The sequence below is a fragment of the Ammospiza nelsoni genome, chromosome 4, assembly GCF_027579445.1.
Source record: "Ammospiza nelsoni isolate bAmmNel1 chromosome 4, bAmmNel1.pri, whole genome shotgun sequence".
Taxonomy (NCBI): Eukaryota; Metazoa; Chordata; class Aves; order Passeriformes; family Passerellidae; genus Ammospiza; species Ammospiza nelsoni.
Genome location: NC_080636.1, coordinates 30,224,954 through 30,244,492, shown reverse-complemented (window position 1 = coordinate 30,244,492; position 19,539 = coordinate 30,224,954). Strand labels below are relative to the sequence as shown.

At 37.6% G+C, this 19,539-nt stretch overlaps 1 protein-coding gene across 1 annotated transcript in view; it reads left to right on the top strand.

The window, feature by feature from the left end:
- Positions 1-19,539, top strand: part of MTUS1 (microtubule associated scaffold protein 1) — a 120,158-nt gene that overhangs the window by 43,450 nt on the left and 57,169 nt on the right. The window contains exons 4-7 of the mRNA XM_059471455.1: positions 5,572-5,724; positions 9,440-9,571; positions 11,392-11,481; positions 12,567-12,614. Of these exons, the coding sequence (XP_059327438.1) occupies positions 5,572-5,724; positions 9,440-9,571; positions 11,392-11,481; positions 12,567-12,614 (423 nt within the window). The remainder of the gene's footprint in view (positions 1-5,571; positions 5,725-9,439; positions 9,572-11,391; positions 11,482-12,566; positions 12,615-19,539) is intronic.

Sequence of the window (19,539 nt, the reverse complement as noted above, 5' to 3'; positions counted from 1 at the left end):
TGCAGAGACTGATTCTAACAGTCAGCATATTGACGCTGTCAGAAGTGTGAATGTATCTATAAGAATATTCTCCTTTAGGAGAGAGGTGTGCACTACTTCCCTGCAGGGGAATTTCTTGGTGCCTAGTCATTTACTTGCTAGGGCATGCTGGTGTGTCTTCAATAACTCTTTACCTGTACTGCTTAGTTCTGAATTCTCTCAGGGTAGGTGTAAAGGAGGAGGGAAGTACGCATAATTGTCTTCCAGGAGAAATTTGTATTTGTTTGGCTGCAGAGAGCTTCCTCTTTGATTCAAGAAACACATGAAGTCCCGCAACAGAGAACTTAAGATTTGTAGATAATGTGAGTTTTAAAGCTGCAATCTAAGTCAAACAAAATTCAGTACCAGACATAAAGGCTGTGTGGTATGGAGAGTTGTACAATAATGAAAAGCATGATTGGATGAACTCCATCCACCAACCTGGTGGTTTGCTTCTGCCTCAGCTTACCTTGCAGTACATTGATTTGACTTCTTGTGCCCAGTACTCCTAAACAGACTGAGCTTTACCACAGCTGTGTTAAAGCTAGTGGTTGGGATTGGATTGTTCAAGTCAGCATGCAGCCTACGAGACTCTCCTGGCAAAACCGGAGGGGGCAAGCTTTGTGAGCACTACTGTGCCTGGGAAGCTGGTGTAAAACTGTCTGCTGTCCAGAGATGGGCTTTGCTTGGGCTCATAGGAGGTTGGTAGCATGACTGTGCAGACTGCATGGTCCCTCATGGGGCTGCTCTAGTTCAGTCTTCAAAAGGAAAAACTTAAGATGGACTAAATCCAGCAGGCATCATTGTGGGCAGACAGGAGGTGAGAGAGCAGGTGTGAGCTCAAACTTGAGGCCAGGGTAGAAAAGCGCTGTTTCTAGGTGCTGGAGAGGTTATAATGCAAGGGGTTGAAAGGAAGATGAGGAAGGGAGAAGTCTCTGATTGTGGAAGGGTTTAACCGGGAGGATGTCTGCCATATTTCAAAACTGGACCCAGGAAGGGGCAAAAGTGAAATTGAACAGTAGGCATACGTGAGACACTACTCTTCCTCTCTCTTCCTCTAACTGGAAGGAGGAAGTCACCCCAGTCACTCTTCTGATGGTAGGATCATTTGAGGGAAGAAAAAGGGTTGTTTTGGTTGTTGGTAACTGCTTATAAATGCTCTGTAGTAGTGATGATCCATTCTCCAGTTTTAGTCCAAGAATGTTTAGCTGAGAGGGGAAGAACATGTGAACACCTACCTGCATGGCTGCTGACACCCTAGTTAGACTTTTGGCACTAGCTTACTGCTGGTTCCTTGCTACCTGTCTGAGGGTTGTAGGGGAAAGGGAAGAATGCTGTCCAAGTCTGTAGCAATGGAGAATTGCATCTTGCCATAGTATATAAACTGTTCTCTGACCAGCTGTTACCTGCTGAACTAGTAAATGTCTTCTATAAATATTTCAAGAGCCAGGGATAACTTGAAATTCCCTGGTTTTGTCCATGTTAATGTTGAACATTTGAGCATTCACAGCAACATAATGTAACTGTGTCCTGCCTTTTTGATAATTTTGGTAGTAATTTGAGGCTTTAAAAGGGAGACATAATTAGAAAGACATTACCTCAGAGTTACAAAACATACTGTAACCAGTCTTCCTTCCTTGAAGGATCACTGATATATGTATAGCATAATGGATAGTATAGTTAATAATGCTGAGTGGCTAATCAGGCAAACTGGGGAGCTTGCAGCCATCAGAAAACTGTTGGTATTGCTGCTGCTTCACACTGTTTAAAATGGCAACCATAGGCACTCTTACATGTATGTCAAGATCGATCTGCTGGAAATAATACCAAAGTCCAGTTTGTTTTTCCATTATTTACTTGCACTTTTCAGTAGATGCCAAAAAAGAGCTTGTTTTCTTGGAGGTTTACTCCATCGTGCTTTATCAAGACCTTGTACTGTAGGCTTAGACAGGACTTTTTGCCAGCTAAGAAGTTGAACATTTTTAAAACAGAGCCCTTTGAATTTTTAAACTCACAGAGAAAATCAGAAATGCATTAAGCAAAAATCCAAAATTCAACATTTTCAAGAGGTTAGGCATTGAAGGGCCGAAACAACTGTTAGTGTTAGCTTTAGGTTTAAACAAAAGCAGCAACAACAAACAGTATCCTTCAAAAAACTCCTTTTGCACTTAGTGTGCTCAAAATTTGTGTTTGGAAAAGGCTTCCAACCACTCATTTCCAGATGCCATGTAGCTCAGTGAATTCCAGTTGCTCAGTGTTCAGCTCTAGATGTAAAATGTGTTGATGTGTTTTAAAATAGTGGACATGAAATTTCAGAATTTGTGAATATGTATTTGGCTTTACAGTCTGCCTCATGTCAACATTCTGTCATTATGTGGTTTTTTAGGCTCCAGCGCTGTTTAAAGGAAGCCTTAACTTTTTCTTGACAATGACCAACTATGATGGATTGATATGAAAGGATGATTATTTGAGTAAGGATATGAAAGCTGACTTCAGAGCTTCTTGAAGAATGAGCTTTGTTCTTTGATTATTTCCATTCCAATACAAGACAGACTTTAACATAGTTCAAGTAACATGGTGTTGCATGGAGAGTTTTTTCTAAAGAATTGCCAACTCATTAGTTCACTGTAGAGGAATGCAGTATTGCTGGTATCCCACTTCAGTGACTAGATTAAATAACTGATGAAAGCCTGTTACTTTGATGCTACTGCTTGTTTTGTTTATAATAATGGTTGTCTAAATATCCTGCTTTTATGCTCATTTCCAATACTTTTGTTTGTGTTCCATATCTTCCTGCTTCTGTCTTCAAAACCTTTGCATTTCATTCTGTGTAGCTCCTTTCTTAGGGAATGGTATTTATTTAAAAACTTCTAAAACCATTAGTTGAAGTAATACCTAGAGTAGTTTCTTAATCATCTTTTGTCATTACTTAAATTCTCCCTCGAGCTGGGCTTTTGAAAAATGCATTTGAGTGCTTGAGTAATTACTTTAATAGAAGCATTATAGGAAAGTACCAAGCAGCAGAAAAACTAAGAGAAAAGGTGATCTGCTTAGGAAAGGTTTGACATGCTTTTGAAACTGGACATGCTAGATTGCTGTGCTCACTGGATGGGTTTGAGTTCAGAGCACTGCCACACTGCAGCCTCTGCAGAGAGGTTGGGCTTGCTGCAGATCATGTATAGAGAACATGCTGTACTAGAAAAGACTCAGATTTTCACATGCTTACTTTGATCCTTCTTGAGTGAAAATCACTGAAGGAAACAGGATTTTGTTCCGGTATGTTTTGGAACAGATGAATGAGTCCAGCACAATAGAAATCAAACATATTACCTTCACCTTTAAGTACCAAATACAGCTGATCAAATGCATTTGTTCCTCTAGCTCCCTTTTGTAATGTAGAACATTAACTCACTAAGTCATACAAACTTTAAACACAGTGTTTGCACAGTGACACTTCTTTCTGTTTGTTTTTTGGGGGAGTTGTTTGGGTTTGTACCTTGTTTTGCTGGGAGGGTATTTACAAAAGGAATTCTGACTGGTTTGGATTAGTTATTTTCCTGGTATGTTGACTCATTAATGAAAAATAATTTTAAAAAGCATTGTGGGAAGCTTTATAAAGCTGTCAGGTTTGTTCTATGACATGCAAATGGGACGAACTTTTTTGGTCAAACACATAAATTTGTTTCTGTTATGTTGTCTGGAGTGCTGTTTCAGAGGTGTTTTTAAAAAGTGTGAATTTATGGTGTTCTCGTAGCACAACAAAACTTGTGTGCTCTTTAGCATGTTCCATATATTCAATTGTCCCTTTCAATAACTTTCAAAAAATTCTAAAATATGGCTGATAATTTTGTCTCAGAGGTTTAATACCAGGCTACAGTAAAGCTATGTACAGAATCAGAGTTCTGCATGATTAGTGACAGGCAGTAAGTGTTCCTGTGAAGAGACATCTGATGCAGAGCTTGTTTAATTGCTCATTGAAGTTTGTGTGTTATATTCTGTGACCAGTAGTATGTAATAGGCTAATGCAGGTTTAGTATCTATTATGAGGCTTCTCTTTTGTTTCTGAATTGATCTGAACTGAGGGAAGTAGCTTGGACATACCTTAATTTACCAATCCTGTTCCTGGTTTTGTCTACTTGATACAGGATGTTTTGAGGCAAGTTACCTAATCCTGTCACACCACCTACTGTTGAAAGACAGACATGGGCATGTTTTTATTTTCTAAAATTTAATGCAATCCCCTTAATGTCATGATTTCCTGGGTTTGGTGCAAATTGCAGGTTTCTTGGTCATTAGTATTTAGGAGTAGAAATCGTGTAGTAGAACTAGTGTTGCTTAAAGTGAAATTACTAGCTAATTTTGTCATATGACAGAAGACTGTCAGCAGTCTTCTAGCTTAAGCAAAGTTGAAATGTTGTTTATTGGCAAGAATTAATGAAGGGTATTCCCTTTAAATAGAAATTTGATTGTTCTATGTAAATTCTTAGACACTGTAGTTGCTTCTTTTCCTTTAAGATAAACTATCAGCTTTGAAAATGGCAGTGGCATAAGAAATCAAGGTATTTTAGATATATTTTTTAGAAAATATTTTGTTATAAGAAAAACTAAGTCTGTCTTCTCTGTTTTTGCACAAAAATGGAAACCTCTTATCCATATTCAGAAAGCTGATACTAAGATCTTGGTATTGGGGGCTGAGAGGAATAAACTCAGAGCTGGCAAGAGAAGTCTGTGTGTGTATATCTTCCCTGGGCCATTGAAATTTTATTCTGGGTGCCCACTTCTCAAGAAATAAACTAAAAGCTTAATTTGTCTAAATTCAGATTTTCTTGTGGAAAGTGTATTTGCTTTGTTAGTAATGCAAGAATGAGCTCCTACACCTATCTCTTGTGTAGGTGCTTTTCCTGTTTGATTAACTTAGCTGTTGGGTGCTGGTGTTCAACAAACTCAAATGAAAGCTGGACTTAATGCAAAAATGTTTCTGCACCAACTGGCATTAAGAACTTGTTTTTGGAAGTGCTGTTAAACTAGTTCTGTAGAACTACTCAGTTTTCAGGATATGTATTATATGAGTACAAAGCAATTTGATACTCTCATGCTGTCTAATTCCTTGAAAGGATACTATCTTTTAGAGTGTTCTGGCCAAGGGGAATGGGGTTGTGGATCTATTTTGGGGAGGAACAAACAGAAGAATCCTTTCTTAGATTGTCTTTGAAATGGAAGTTATATTTTTGTGGGATTGCCAGTACAGCGAACCATAATGTGAGGTGGGAAAATACAAAGAAGTCTTTTTTAATATGTGCACGTGTCTGCACTGAAGGCAAATCTATTAAGCTCTTGACTTGTTTCTAAGGCTTTAAGTCCTTGGAACTGTTTTTATGCATTTACAGCACTTTTTACCGTGTCAATAGGAAGTAGATTAAGCCATTTTATATGGATTTTTACTGTGTAAATATTTTTATTTGTAGGCATACACTTAAAAGAAGCAATCATTTAAGTTTCTTTCTTACTTCTTTTGTTCTTATTTCTCCCTCCTCTTTCCCCCCTAATTGACAGGTGTAGGATCTTTGCCAGGAGAGAGGCATGCCTCAGTGAAAAATTCCCTTGCCAAATCCAAAGTGCCTGTCAAAAGATCAATGCTTGAGAGAACACCTAGCCTCTCATCAGTCAGCAGCGCTCAGAGTGAGCAAAGTCTTTTCAGCACTAATTGTAAGTATATGTGAGGGTTATGGGTTTTAACTGATTGATAACCAACATCAACTGTTTGTTGGAAAAAATCCTCTTGGAAGGGAGTCCTGTCTGACAAGTACCTGAGTTAATTCTGATTGTACTACTTATTAGTTCTAGGTCTTACTCTTTTTGCCTCTTTACTTAAAACTTTCCTTTTTGAGACATACTGTCGGAAAGAGCTTTGAGCCCTGGATTTTGGGTTGATGAGTAGAGATTGTAGTACAACTTCTCTTCCATCCTGAAACACTACTTAATCAGCATGTCTTTTTAAGCTCCTAGTGTTTACATGTAGTATAATATGTCTGAACAGAATGGTTTACTTGTCAAAATACTTGGAACAGTGTGTTACAGGTTTTCTTGAACCAGTTTATATCTGCTTTCAGCATTTTAGGACAAAATATGTAGATCAAATTTCAGGCACAGAAGTGAAACTTTTTGGAAGATGAATCTTTGTATGGCTAGACTTCTGTAATTTCTAAGATAGCTGTAAACATTGGTGTATGACCTAACCAAATCAATCTTGATTAAAATTAGTGAGAATAATACCAGGATTTGCTTTGATTTGAAGTTCTGCAGCACTTCTTAGGAGTTCTGAGGGGGAAAAATATTAAGAAACTAACATACAACTGACTATCAGACATATTAGTATTCCCAGCTATGCATATTTAAATAAATACATTCAAATATTCTGCTACTATTGTATCACCTGTTATATCTTGAAGACTAGACAAAGACCTTTTATTTGTGCCAGATGTCATTTAAATCTGTCTTCAATTGACTGAAAAAGAGAGCTGTGGTTTAACACACGTCTGTGGTTTATATATGCGCATATGCATGCACACATAACAACATTTTCTCCTATTCTTCTCCCCCCTCCCCCCCCACCTCATACTGCCTTCATTAAACTAAACCTCACATATTCCTCTAATGAATAAGAATATGTGTAATAAAATATGCATGTGCATCTTGCTCTGTAATGGGATCAGTTCTGATACTGTGACAGCCATGTTGACTTTTGCTGTTCAGGTTTAGAACTGTATCTGGAGTTGCGAAGCAGCTTTGTCCTCTCTTAGTTTTGTTCCCTCATGTAACAAAGGAAGGGGTCAGCGCTTCATAACAAAGGAGTGTATTCAGATTAAGTATCCAAACAGATGACTCCTTATTTAGCCTGATTTGCTGGCTGCTGTAATCTGTTTTGTCCACTGCCTTCAAGCTTACAATTTTTTCCACTCCGATTCACGAAGACCAAGCAAGAGCAATGTGAGAGGCTGAACATGGCTGCAGTCTTGTAGACTTTAAGCTCGCTTAGATCTTTTTTAAATGACTATACCAGGAGGACTCCGCAGTTGCACAGAAACTAATTTTTCTCCTGTTATTTTCTTCAATTCTACACTAACACCACCGACTGACTCAGGAAGCCACTATGATATTACCTTACTGACACTGCTGGTAGTGGGGTCTTACAGCTTTTGTATTGTTCCTTTGTTAGCCACGTTTACTGGGAAGAGAAGTAGGTTGTATTCCTTTTATTTCTATTCTAAAGCATGTATTTTGTTTGGGTAAATATATGCAATGTTTTGATATGCTGATTTCTGTGATATTATTTTTCTTTAGGGAATCTTTTACACTTGATGAGAATTATTTGTATCTAATAGTAAGGTTTTGTGAGTATAATAACTTAAGATTACGTGTAATTCATATGTTAATGAAATTTGAATCAAATTGGAAAGAGCTAAGGAATTTTCGTTGTATTCTAATGCTAAGTACAGGGCTGTTTTTGTTTTTTATTCCTGCATTTAGTCTACTATGTAACAATTTCAGAAAAAAATTTTGAAGCTTAAGTGTTTTTATTAGATTGGTGGGACACACAAAGATCAGAATGGGAGGTTTATGCTGTGTGTTTCATGAAATGTATGACAATCTACTGCGGTCCTGTCAACAATATTAAATCAAAAACATGCTTGGCTTGTTTGGAGTTTGTCTTCTGTTAGCAGAGAAAAAAATGGCAAGCTGCTGCTTTGTCAGCTCAGCCCTTTGTTATGGGATGTCCTTGGATTGGTAATTCTGTGTGGCAGCATTAGCCTTGTTTTTTTTTTGTGTAATGAGCACTTGAACTTTATGCTTCTTTTCTCTTAAATGACTTCTTATTTGAGAAGCTCAAAAATCACATGGTTTGAAATCCTGTTGTTAATAAAAGCATAATTTGTATTCAGTCAGTTTGAGCATTAAAAACCAGACTTTTTTTAACAGTAATTTTAGTTTAGTGCTGAGCTGAAAATGCTATCCTTTGAACAGACAAAATATTTAACTCTGAGGTTAAGAAAAAAGATTGCAGATTTTAATTGCATTAGAATAATTGTATATATAGTAAATAGTGTTTCAAAAGTTAAAAAGCTGATCCTAGCAGTTGACCTGCATCTGCATTTTTGTGCAGCCAATACATCATTAAAGTTCTTTTAATGAGTTGAGTTTTCAGATCTTTACTGGGCTGAGATAATTTCATACCTGTCCATCTTTATTCAGGATTGCAATAGCTGCTCCAAATTTGAATCCAAAAGTGATCAAATTCTGTAAACCTGGGAGGTTTTCGTGGGGTCGTTTTGGTTTTTTTTTAAATTTCTGCACACAGCCTGGTTGGCTGACTCTGGAGCTTTAATAGGACAGAACAGTCCCCTAACAGTACTGCACCAGAAGGCTGCTCACACACCCAAAGCATTACTACCATGGTGTGCTGCTGATTTAGGAGAGGAAGTAGCTCACTAGTTTGCAGGCAGTTGCTAACTGTTTGCAGTGAACTCTGAGCAAACATCCTTAATTTAGTGATTCACAAAAAATATTAAGGACTGCTTCACGCCTGGTGCTTTACTAAAACAGATTTGGTTTAATTATATAATGTTGATCAGGGTCAGATTCCCACACAATAACTGTGTTGCTGATGTGTTATGCAAATTGCTCCTCATGTATAGATTTTTTGGCAAATATTTAGCTTTTGTGTTTTTAGAGAGGCTCCAACTTCCTTTTTTTAAAAAAAGATGATGGCTTCAGTTGCATGTGTTTGTTAAAAGGAAATCCTCTTTCTGTGGTAGAAAATATTTAGTGGCCAAAAGCATCTTTTTGAAGTAGTTAACTTACATGGTTAATACTAGTCTGTTTAAAGCCAATAAAATAATCTCAAGATTGTATGCTCCATCTTTTGATGAACAATATTAGACATGTAGTTCACATTGCCTTTAAAAAAACCCAGTCTCCTTAAAACACTTCTCCGAGGCAAACCTGGTAATATATGATAAAAGCTTTCCCCCTCCCCCACCCTTTTGTTTTTCAGTGGCTAGAGAGAAAAGCATTGCTGTGACAAACAATTCCACAGTGACTTAATTTTTTCTTGTCTCTAGTAAATGCCATGTGAATTCTTACTCTTTAACATGTTAATATACATAATTTTTTAGTGTCCAAACCAAAGTCTACTCAATCTGTACTTACTTTATAAATATTTTCTTTATTTTTTCTGACAACAGAAACAATGTTTCCCAAAATTTCAGTTTTTTGTTTTTCAAGGAAAAATTTTTCTTGTGACCATTAACTCAAACCTCTTTCAAGGTTGTTTAGTCTCTGGTAAAACTGACTTGTCTTATGATTTAATTTTCTATAAACTATAAATGCCTAGAGCAAATTCCTTTGTGATTCTGTTTTGCAGCTGCAAGTGCCACAGTCATCAGGAATGGAGAATGGCCTTCAAAACCAGCCTGCCAGAATGGCACTTCAGGGTCTGTCCCTTTGAAAGCACTACCAAGACCTAGATTGCACTCGTTGAGGTCAACTCCAAAAGGTATATGAGTCTGTTTGTACACAGAGGAGGTAAAATCACATCAGGGGTGCTTCAAGTGTTGTATCACTTCACGGGAAGGCCGAAACATTCTTTGTATTGCCATAATTGATGGAAGTATTTCAGGGAAATGAAGAGGTCTACGCTGTGGTGCAGCTCAGGTTTGCACGGTGCAGGGACTAAATGCACCTTGCTATATGGCAAGTGTCATTGCGTGGGGTTTGTGTTGTTTTAGAGTTTACTCTTTACCACTGCTGGTAATCTGCAGAACAGACATACCTGAATTTATACTGAGTGTGTGGTTGTTCTTATCTTTATGCAGACTTTGTATTATCTTCACCCTTTTCAGGACCGGCAGGGTCTTGGAGAATGGGGATATATTTTTGAATAAGATATTGTTAAAATGTATCTTCTTCTGTAGATCAGTGACACTGTCCCATCTTTCCAAGGGAAGAGTCACAGACTTAGATGTTAATGTTGCTTTTTCTTGATATTCTTGGGCTGAATTAGAAGATTTAATGGAGACGAGACAATTAATTGTGCATTATCACCTTGTGCTAAAAGAAACATTCAATGTACTTCCTGACTTTGTATTAGGCATTGTCCAGGTTCCTATTTTGGTTTGAGCTAGGAACTCTTGATTGGCCAACAGTGCAACTTCCACTCAAGCCACAAACAGCAGCTGACAAGTCATTCTCTGACCAAAATTAAAGACATAATGGGAGCGGATAAATAAGCTTGCTGTGTGTCTTTCCTAAGTCCTAACTGTAATCAGCTTGTTTCTGACCATCTTTATGGTGAACTCGTTATTGTAATTGGATAAAACCTAATTAAATGCTGCACTTCTGCATTAGACTTAAATTTTAAGCTGGTATCTGACATTAATGGAGAATAAATAAGAGATGCCTGCCAAATGTCTCGCTGTAATGACATGCTTTAAAAGAGTAAACAGGCCACAAATTCTAAGTCACTTTGAAGCAAACCCAAATCATATGGCTTTCTGACAGGCTGATGCTTTCTGTTGGGGTCCAGCACATGCAGCCCAGCTATGCATAGCTCATCTCTTCAGTGACCTGGCAGTGTGCCTTGAGCACCTGCAGGAGCAGTGTGGCCAAAGGAAGCTGGCTTTCCCCTTCAGATCTGGATCTGGTGTTGTGTTTTGGGATCTTTCCAGACCCAGTGGAGGCTTAAGAAGATGGGTGGGGTTTCTGTCCAGTGAGAAGAGGTTGAGGGAGTTGAGCCTGTGCAGTCAGTAACTTGAAAAGGACAGATATAAAAGTCATGCTACCAAACTCTTCTCAGTAGCACCAGGTCATGCAGCAATCAGAAATGCTTGCAAATTGTGGAGTGGGAGATGCATCCTTGCCCAGTGCTGCCATAGAACCACCCTTCCTGGAGGTTTGCAGGGCCCATCTAGACAAAAGCATGATCAGCTGCTCTCGTCCTAATCGTGACCCTGCTCTGCATGGGAGTGCTGCTATCTGCCCTCTGGGGGTCTCTTGCAGCCAATGTTTCCTTAGCTGCATTGTATTTGCTGCTGTTTTGAGACTTCAGTAACTTGATCTTAGTGCTAAAAGGAAATCCTTACTAATATTTTCTCCTGCTTAGAAGGCTTTTTAAATTATCTTTTTATTTCTTCCAAGGTGAGTTCTGGCAAAGCAGAGCTAAGTTTTAATACAGCTTAAACATTCTAGGTTTCTCTTTTTGTGTTTGAATAGATTTGTGGATCTTGTACTTAAATGTGAAAATGTAAGATATGTCTTTAATTACTTTAAAACTTTAAATAGTTCTACTTTAAAGTTAATCTAAGCTTTTACTTTTAGGAGCCAAGACCAGGTCTGCTTCGCTGAACCAGTGCACACCAAAATCATCTGGGCCTCTACACTTAGCAAGGAAAGTTGGTGAGACTAGAGGTAATCAGCTGTTGGGTAGTCAATTTTTCACTTTTTCTTGGATCTCTCTGGCTTGAGAAGGAGCAGCTGTGTTTTATGATTTCAGAATAATTGGGATAGTTGACTCATTTTCTTTGCAGTTCACCAGACTGGACACTGGCTCTGCAAGGTTCTGTTCCTTACCTATTTGCTTTAGGGATATTTATTGTCTACTACTGTCTGCTTGAAATTTGCATCCCATAAGGACTAAAAATTCAGCATAATTAATCTCTCTGTTTAATGATGTTCTGTCACCTGATTATGAGGTTGCATGCTAACAAGACACAGTGTAGGCTGGATTTTGCCAAGTTTGTGTTTAATTTAAACAAGATTCTTGTGAGAGCATGCTGATCAGCCCTGTCTGCTGAGGATGTTTACTCCACTTAATGTTTCTGTATCAGATTTTTTTTTACCTTTAACTTTGAATTAAAATTAGTTATTTCTCCTAGAGTGAATCAAAAGAACAGACACAAACCTTAGGACAAGGTTTGTAAGACCAAATTTTCAGTTTGGGAGCAAAGCTCTATTTGAAAGGCTGAGGTGGGGGGAAACAAGTACAGTGGTGGTACAAAGCAGCTTGTCGGTCAATTTTCACGTAACTTTTAAGGAATACAATAAGGGTGGGGTAACTTTCTCAGTGCTGTCATTTATATCTAACTTGATTGTTAGCACATTTGAGAATGTTGGTAATTTATTGCTACTCTATTCAAATAACATAACTGTAGCATACAGAAAGAGAAAAAAATGCTATAATACCAGTATAGATGATAGTTTTTCGTTTTCTGTGGTCCTCTTTGAATGAGTAAAGTGAAACAGTGCTACCTGACTTAAATGAAATATAGTAATTGTAATGATACAATTGTAATTGGGAATGCATCCTGCATTTCCCAAAGAGTTTCATATAATGCCAGATCTTGCTGTAGATCATGCCATCAGAAGAAAGAAGCTGAAATTGGAAAGCTGGAGGAGCTTATGTGGAAAGAATCTTGAATCTTAAAAAAAGGCAGCCCTCCTGCCCCTTACTGGCTTGAAATATAATTTTTTGTTTGTTTGTTTCCTTTCTGAAGGTACTCCTGGAAGAAATGTACACCAAAGCCTATCTTGTTTGGGTCCTGGTGAGTTTTCTGAGTGCATTTTATATTTTCTGTGGTGCAACCCAAATTAAGTTTATATATTATATTAGTGTGTTGGTTCTTTTCTGGAAAGAACATATGCATAATAGATAATTCTGTAAACTATCACCGACTCTAATGTCAAGGAATATGGAAAAAGCCTATTTTCCTAGGTTTTGTCTACTTCCTGGTTTCTGGCTACCCAGCTTAGGCTACACAGTCTGTTCTCTTCTTCTGCTTCCAGTGAAACCTAAGGAGGTTTAAACGGTATGCAAAAAAAAAAAAAAAGGAAATTGAATTTGGATGTATTTTTCACTTTTTAGCCAAAGTAAGTAATGAATGAACTTGTGTGTTGCAGCATTAAAAAATACCCCAAAACCAAACAAATAGAAGAATCCCACATAACCTTCCTTTTCTCGTACGTTCATGTAGATCACCTGTCAGTGTGAGCTGCCTTTGTGTATCACTGTAGACTATGTTTGTGTAAGAAGTTGAAGTTATCAGAGCATGTTGATGTGAGTGTCTGCTCATGTGGCAGAGGGAGAAATCGCAGCTGATTAAGTGGCAGATGGCGTTTCAGAATCTGGCAGAGTTTTGAGGACTTCACACTGGGTTTGTTTTTGGTGTTTGCGCCAGTCAGGACACCTGGTGCCAATTTCTGTCTGCCAAGAGACTGAAAAGTCTTCAGATGATGCTTCTACTTGCAACAGTTTCCAGGTCTTTTCAAGAGAGTTGGCAGTCTAAGTTAGTTTCCCGAGAATCAGTGTGTGTTTGTTGAATTAAAAGCTACTTGTAATTAATTACTCATTTGAAAGCCCTTTTTGAAAGATACTGAAGATCACCGGAAAGCCCTGTGTCCCCTGAGTGAATAGCAGATGTCTTTCTGAAAGAGGGGCTGTAGCCAAGCAGATGTTGTAAGTTTGAGTCTTGAAATTACTGGGCAAATTAGTTCTGACCTGTAACTCTGGAACTGTGGCAGTATTTTTTACATTTCCTGTAGTCATAACATGCATTTAATTCTTTTGTCTTTTCCTCTCTTGGGTGTCAAATATATTTGTATTAATTGTGGCTGAGTACTTCGATATCTTCTGTTAAGAGTCAGGGCTTCTGTCAGACTTTGCCCAAAGTTGGCTCTGTTTGTTGCTTTTAATGATACTGGACTGAACTAATGTTAGTTTAGGTAAAGCCTGACACTGAGTTTCAAGAGCTCAAATGCTCAAACCTAGTCTATTGTATAAGCATGTAGGGCATGATTCAGCTAGCAACATTGATCAGTTCAATTGAGGAAACTCCTAATAAGCAATAAAATCCATGTCTGGACTAGAAACTAGAAAAGTAAATTTCTCTTGCTTACCGTAGTCTCAAAATATAACTTTATTCCCTCAAAATTCAGTTTGTACTTTCTCTCTACTTTCCAGAAAGTGTTATCTCCCCTTTTTACTGCTTTAATAGACTTTTGCTTATGATTCATCTTTTCTGACCTAAAGAAAAGTGTAGCTACATAACTTTGAAGTGTTGGATTTGAAAAACACAGCCAAACTCGAAATTGACTGTAATATTTAGCAATATTTTTATAAATGCTCTTTACTCATACTTATGACTGTAAAATGGCTATATTTCAGTTTGTTTTAACAAACCTGAACTGCTTACTATACTGAGTCAGTTTCCAAAACTGGAGATGTTAGACATTCAACTTAATACATTTCTAAGAGAGAATTAGTATAATATCCCATTTATGAATGCAGAGCTGTCTGGTGGAGTATTTTGCACTTTTAAGAAGCTTTTTTCCATCCTTACAGTTGCAGATAGTTCTTACAGAATAAAAATACTGTGTGACTGCTTGGATATTCTGCAGTACAATGTCTTACATTTTAAGAAAAGACAAATGGTCTTTTTTGAAATTAACTGAAATAATGCCAGCCAGTACCATGTAGAATGAGGCCCAGTATCTTCTTTTTTTTTTTTTCTTTTGGCTTTGATATTACAGTGAAGCTTTGTTCTAATGACTACAGCTAGTATAAAGCTTTTGTTCTTTTATTTCAGTGCTGTAGTTAAGTCTACAGTTTTTAGCCTTATCCAGTCAGAAGTTCCAACCTCACTTCTCTTTCCCATCCATGTGCCCAGGACTAATTTGTTACAGCAGAACTCTGGTAATTTATTAACTCTTAACTAGGAGTTAATATTTTAACTCTTAATATCAGAATTCTGATATTAAGGTATAACTAAGTGTCTAGCTCAGTTGTTCATGCTGCCTTTCAATTTCTTCAAGGATGAGAAAATGGCAGGTTTTTCTGGGTACACTTCTGTTCCCTTAATGTTAGTGCTGTTTCTCCATTTTCCATTCATTTACAGCAATGATGCACAGCCAGAATCTGCTTGATGAAGCAAGCCACAACATACTTTTAGTGTGCCTGTAAAACTGGACAGACTTGCCTGTTTGCAGCAGTTTGTTTCTTGTTTTCATTAAAACATTCACAAGGCTTCTTTTTCTGAATTCTGTATTTTTCATGGGTGGTGTTCAGTGCATTAGATCAATTCTACAAGTTCTATAGTGTATTTCTTCATCACTGGCTTTAAAGCTTAGGCAAAATTAAGTTCTTGGGAATGTTTTAGTACACTTCTTAACTTTCTAACTTCAAGTAATGATGTTTATGTGCACTTGCTGTAATGTCTTAATGTAAGTATGGATAAAAATGTTGCCTCTTATGAGATGGAATTTTCAACTATATGCAAGACTGCCTCTAAAAATGCATAAAGTAAGTGCTGTTTCCTTTTTACTTCAGCTTCCCTGTAGAAAAAGCTGGCTGTGTCTAATGCCTCTGTAGTATATTGCAGTGCAGTGTGTGTGGAGGCAGTGGGTATTCACATCTCAGGTCTCTGTTACTGGCCAAACATTAAGTTACAGCACAGTAATCTCTGAACCCATGTAAGTCAAGCAAAAGCAAATATCCTATTTGGCAGTTCCAAAGGTAAAGCAATCACTTTGGGAATAAAGCATCTGAATATTTGGCTTATCCTGGTTTTCCATGACCCTGAATGGGATCTGTGGTGTATTATGGATAATAAGTTAGAGTTACATGTACAGCATAAGACCATTGTCAGGATAACAGCAAGGACAACTGATGGATACACCTGTAAAGTGTTATTCAATATGAACAGTGTGATTTATGTTGTATGTTTTAGCACTGGGATAGAGTATGCAGCATAGAATTGGTTACTAAAGGCTGTAGAAGCCATGACAATCAAAGAAGCTTTATCAAAAAAGGGTACATGCTCCACCATGGTGTTCTGTTTTCTTACTATCTTAAAGAAAGGATGTTTGTTTTAGTTCAGCTGTTTGTGAGAAAATATAACACTGAGAGAGGGAAGAAATTATGTCAGGGGGCTTATTGCAGCAGTGAGTAATAGTGCTGATCAAGCTCAAATGGAAGAATAATGTATAAATGTAACAGTCTAAGAAGTTGTCCCTTGGAACAGGTTGTTAAAGGTGGGGTCTGACTCTTCACTCAAACCCTTTTACTGGGATAAGATGGTTTTGCTAACAAAATACTCTTCTTCAGACAAAAGTTGGAGGCATACTTTAAGGTTCAGTTTACACCCCTTTCTTTCATGCTCTTAGTCATCCCTGTTGAAACTTGAGAGAAAGCAGTTCTTATGTTGTGGATTCTTTGATAGAATAGGTTGCTCTCAAAATACTTGCACTTTCCAGGTCTGAAAAACAAGGATTGATGTTTATCACACTCTGATTGTGCTTTGTCAACAACAAACAAGACTTAATATTTTAAAATTACATGTTATACTGTGTCAAAATGTGTATTTTTCTTAAAAATTGGGAAGAATATTCTGAGATGTGATGCACATTTTTTTGAGTGCCAAATACTTAGGTCTCCATTTGACTGGCATTCAGCAATGTATGGCAAATTACCCCACATGATGAGGAATATCTGCTCAAGTAACTCATTAGGGCTCTGTTTCTCCTTTTCTATCTGATTAGAAAATAGGGGCTTGTTATTGATTGTAGAGTGGTGTGTATTTGCTTGTTAGAGTTTTTGCAAGTGTAGAAGAATCTGTGCAGGCAGTGGTGTTGCTTGGAGACTTGAAAAGGCCTTGATAAGTATGTGAACATGCATGCCCTGACAGCCAAGAGGTGCAGGTCTTACACATTGCAGAAATGGGACTTCTGACTAGCTCTAACTGGGAATTTCAATATAGATGCATTGGATAGACTGGATTCTCAGTCTCTGGTGTTAAGAGCTTTAGCATTTGTAAATAAGTTGGGTTCATCAGTTTTTCTGTCTCTGTCCCTATCTCCACAAGAAAAGCCAGGAAATCCTGAAGAAGAACTTGGAACAGTTTTGTATGTTTTGGGGTGATTCTGTATTCATTTAAAACAGGTAATGTTTTATACACTGGAAATTCTGGGAGTTGAACAATGCAAATTAATATTTTCCCTTTATCCCTTGAAAAGCAATGGACATCAGGCTTAAACCTCTTTTTGCAGATTTTTTACGGTGGCTGGACAATTTTGTTGCCTTTCTAGCTGCAATATAAAGCTGGCTATAGTCTTTTTTTAGATTTTTTTTCATTCATGTGAACTATGAGGACTATCTGAATGACTCAATTGTCTCGTGATCTAACCTTAGAATACCTTCAGGCTAATGCTCTTATAAACAGACAGCAAAGCTAAGTAGAGTAGCTACTGCATGTGAACTAGCTATGAAGGCTGGCATTTGTTTTGCCATTTCTATATAAATAAATACATATAATCTACGTGTATGAATTGGAGTTTCTTAATGATTGTATTCATTGGGGACATATAATTATATTTATTTTGAAGAGTTAAAGGAATGTCTGTAAACCTGAAATAATATTTGAAACACAATAGCTGTTGCCTTCTTGGCCAGATTTTTTCACTGTTACTAAATATAGTACAACAACTGGGTCTAAGGATTTAATTTCTTGGGTGAGAACCAGAATGCTCCAGAAGTTTTCAAAGTGGAATGGCTGGTTTTGATAATCAGAGAATGCCACTCTAAACTCTGAAGTAATCTGTTTTGAGTGGGGTTTTTGGTTTGATTGTTTATATTTAAACAAATGGTGTTTTTGTGATATAGTGTGTTTGTTACAATAGGCAATAGGATGCAAAAAAGACAGAGGTACATGACAACAGTATATTAACATGTACTAGATTTGGTCCCTTCAGCTAAGTCTATCAGTGTATTTGCATTTATGTTCCTTGTGTTCTTCTCAAACTTGATCTTCTGAAAGTTAGCCATTTGGGAAGTTTGTCTGTTGTTGGGCGCTAATAGCACTGTTCCCTGTGCCTTCAACAGATATTTTTACAAAAAACCAAGGAATTCCAAAACCTCAAGGTTTGCTATGGAGTAACATATGAGCCATCTAATTTAAGTGGTAGTAGTATTGTGTGGGCAGTTTGTCAGATTGATGGACTGAAAATGTTTATGAATGATTATATTTAAAATTCCAGCAATGAGGACTTGGTAGGGATTTTACCAGTTTTGCTATCATGACAGATGATCATTCATTAAGGCCTTTTGTAGCCCAGCCAAAATGGTTTTCACACTACCAGGTCTTTTTCTTCTGTTAATGCTTTTAAGTAAGGACCTGTTTTGTGGATTACAGGTTAGATATTTCAGAGTTCTTTGTTATTATTTAGTTCCAGACTTCTGTGAGAACCTTGCTCTCCAGCTCCACACATCCATAGTCCAAACAAGTGGTGGTGCAGAGGTATGCAGGCTTTCTACAGCAGGAATGTTTGTAGTTTATTTCTGTGGTATTTATTCTCTTGTGGGGAGGAATGTCTGTGGTTCTATTCCCTGGTATTTATTTTGATGTTTCACAATAGCAAGCCACACAGGAGAGCAGCACAGAGCTTTGGTTTTCTCACACTTGTCTAAATATTGGGTAGGCCAGCTTCTGTGAGTGGAGAGGGCAGCTGAAAGGGATATCTACAGACTGCATCAGCTCAGTCCAAGTGATAGATAGAGAAAATTCCAATGTTGGGAACTGGAATTCGTTGGACCCTGTTAGGGGCTTAAGTGAACATAATACTTGAGAGATTATTGAACTGTCACAGAAGTGTGAAACTCATGGCCTTGTGTCAAAGATGATTGAACAACTTGTACATCTGCCTTTTTTTCTGCATGTCTGCAGTGAGGGAGGGTGTGCAAAGCCCACACAGGTAGGCAAAAGTCAGTGAGTTATCTTGAATGTCTTTTGTGCTGTCCAGATAAACCACTGTCATGTCATAGGGCATAAACTTGCCAAATTGACTTTGTTTACAATACTGCTCTTTCTTAGAGGCTCTCTGGGTATTGTTGTGAGGCCATGGATGAAATACATGTGCATGGGGAATGTAAATCAGTATTTTGTAAATAAATAATTAATTTAGGCTGTGGGTCTAGTTAAAGCATTTTTTTTTTCCTTTGTTGCATGAGGTTTGAGCTCACAAGAACTTAAGCATACACCTACCCTGTTTCTGAATGGCAGCAAAGAGGTGGTTGTGAGTCTTTTTCACATCTGGCCAGATCATTGAAGGGCATTTTATTTCAAATTTTAGTGCATTTTACTCTAGCATTATTGATATTGTACAGTGTTGTAGAGTAGTAGCTCTGTAGGATTTTGACTGAGGAAGTCTTACCAAAATGCCGTTTTGAAAGGGACATCCTGCAAATGCACTTCCCTTATATCAGAAGTTAAAAATGAAATTATTCTTGTAGTGTTTTGTGGCTATTCTCACTTATAAAAGAGTGAAGATAATGTAAATACCACTGTTGCATGTGGGAGACACAGATCAGCCTGATTCCTGTTTCAGTTTGCCCGGGAATCCACTGCAGCATCACCTTCAGTTTGACAGGCTGCTGAATTTATAATGATTAAAAGCTTCTGTGTACAGAAAGAAGAAACA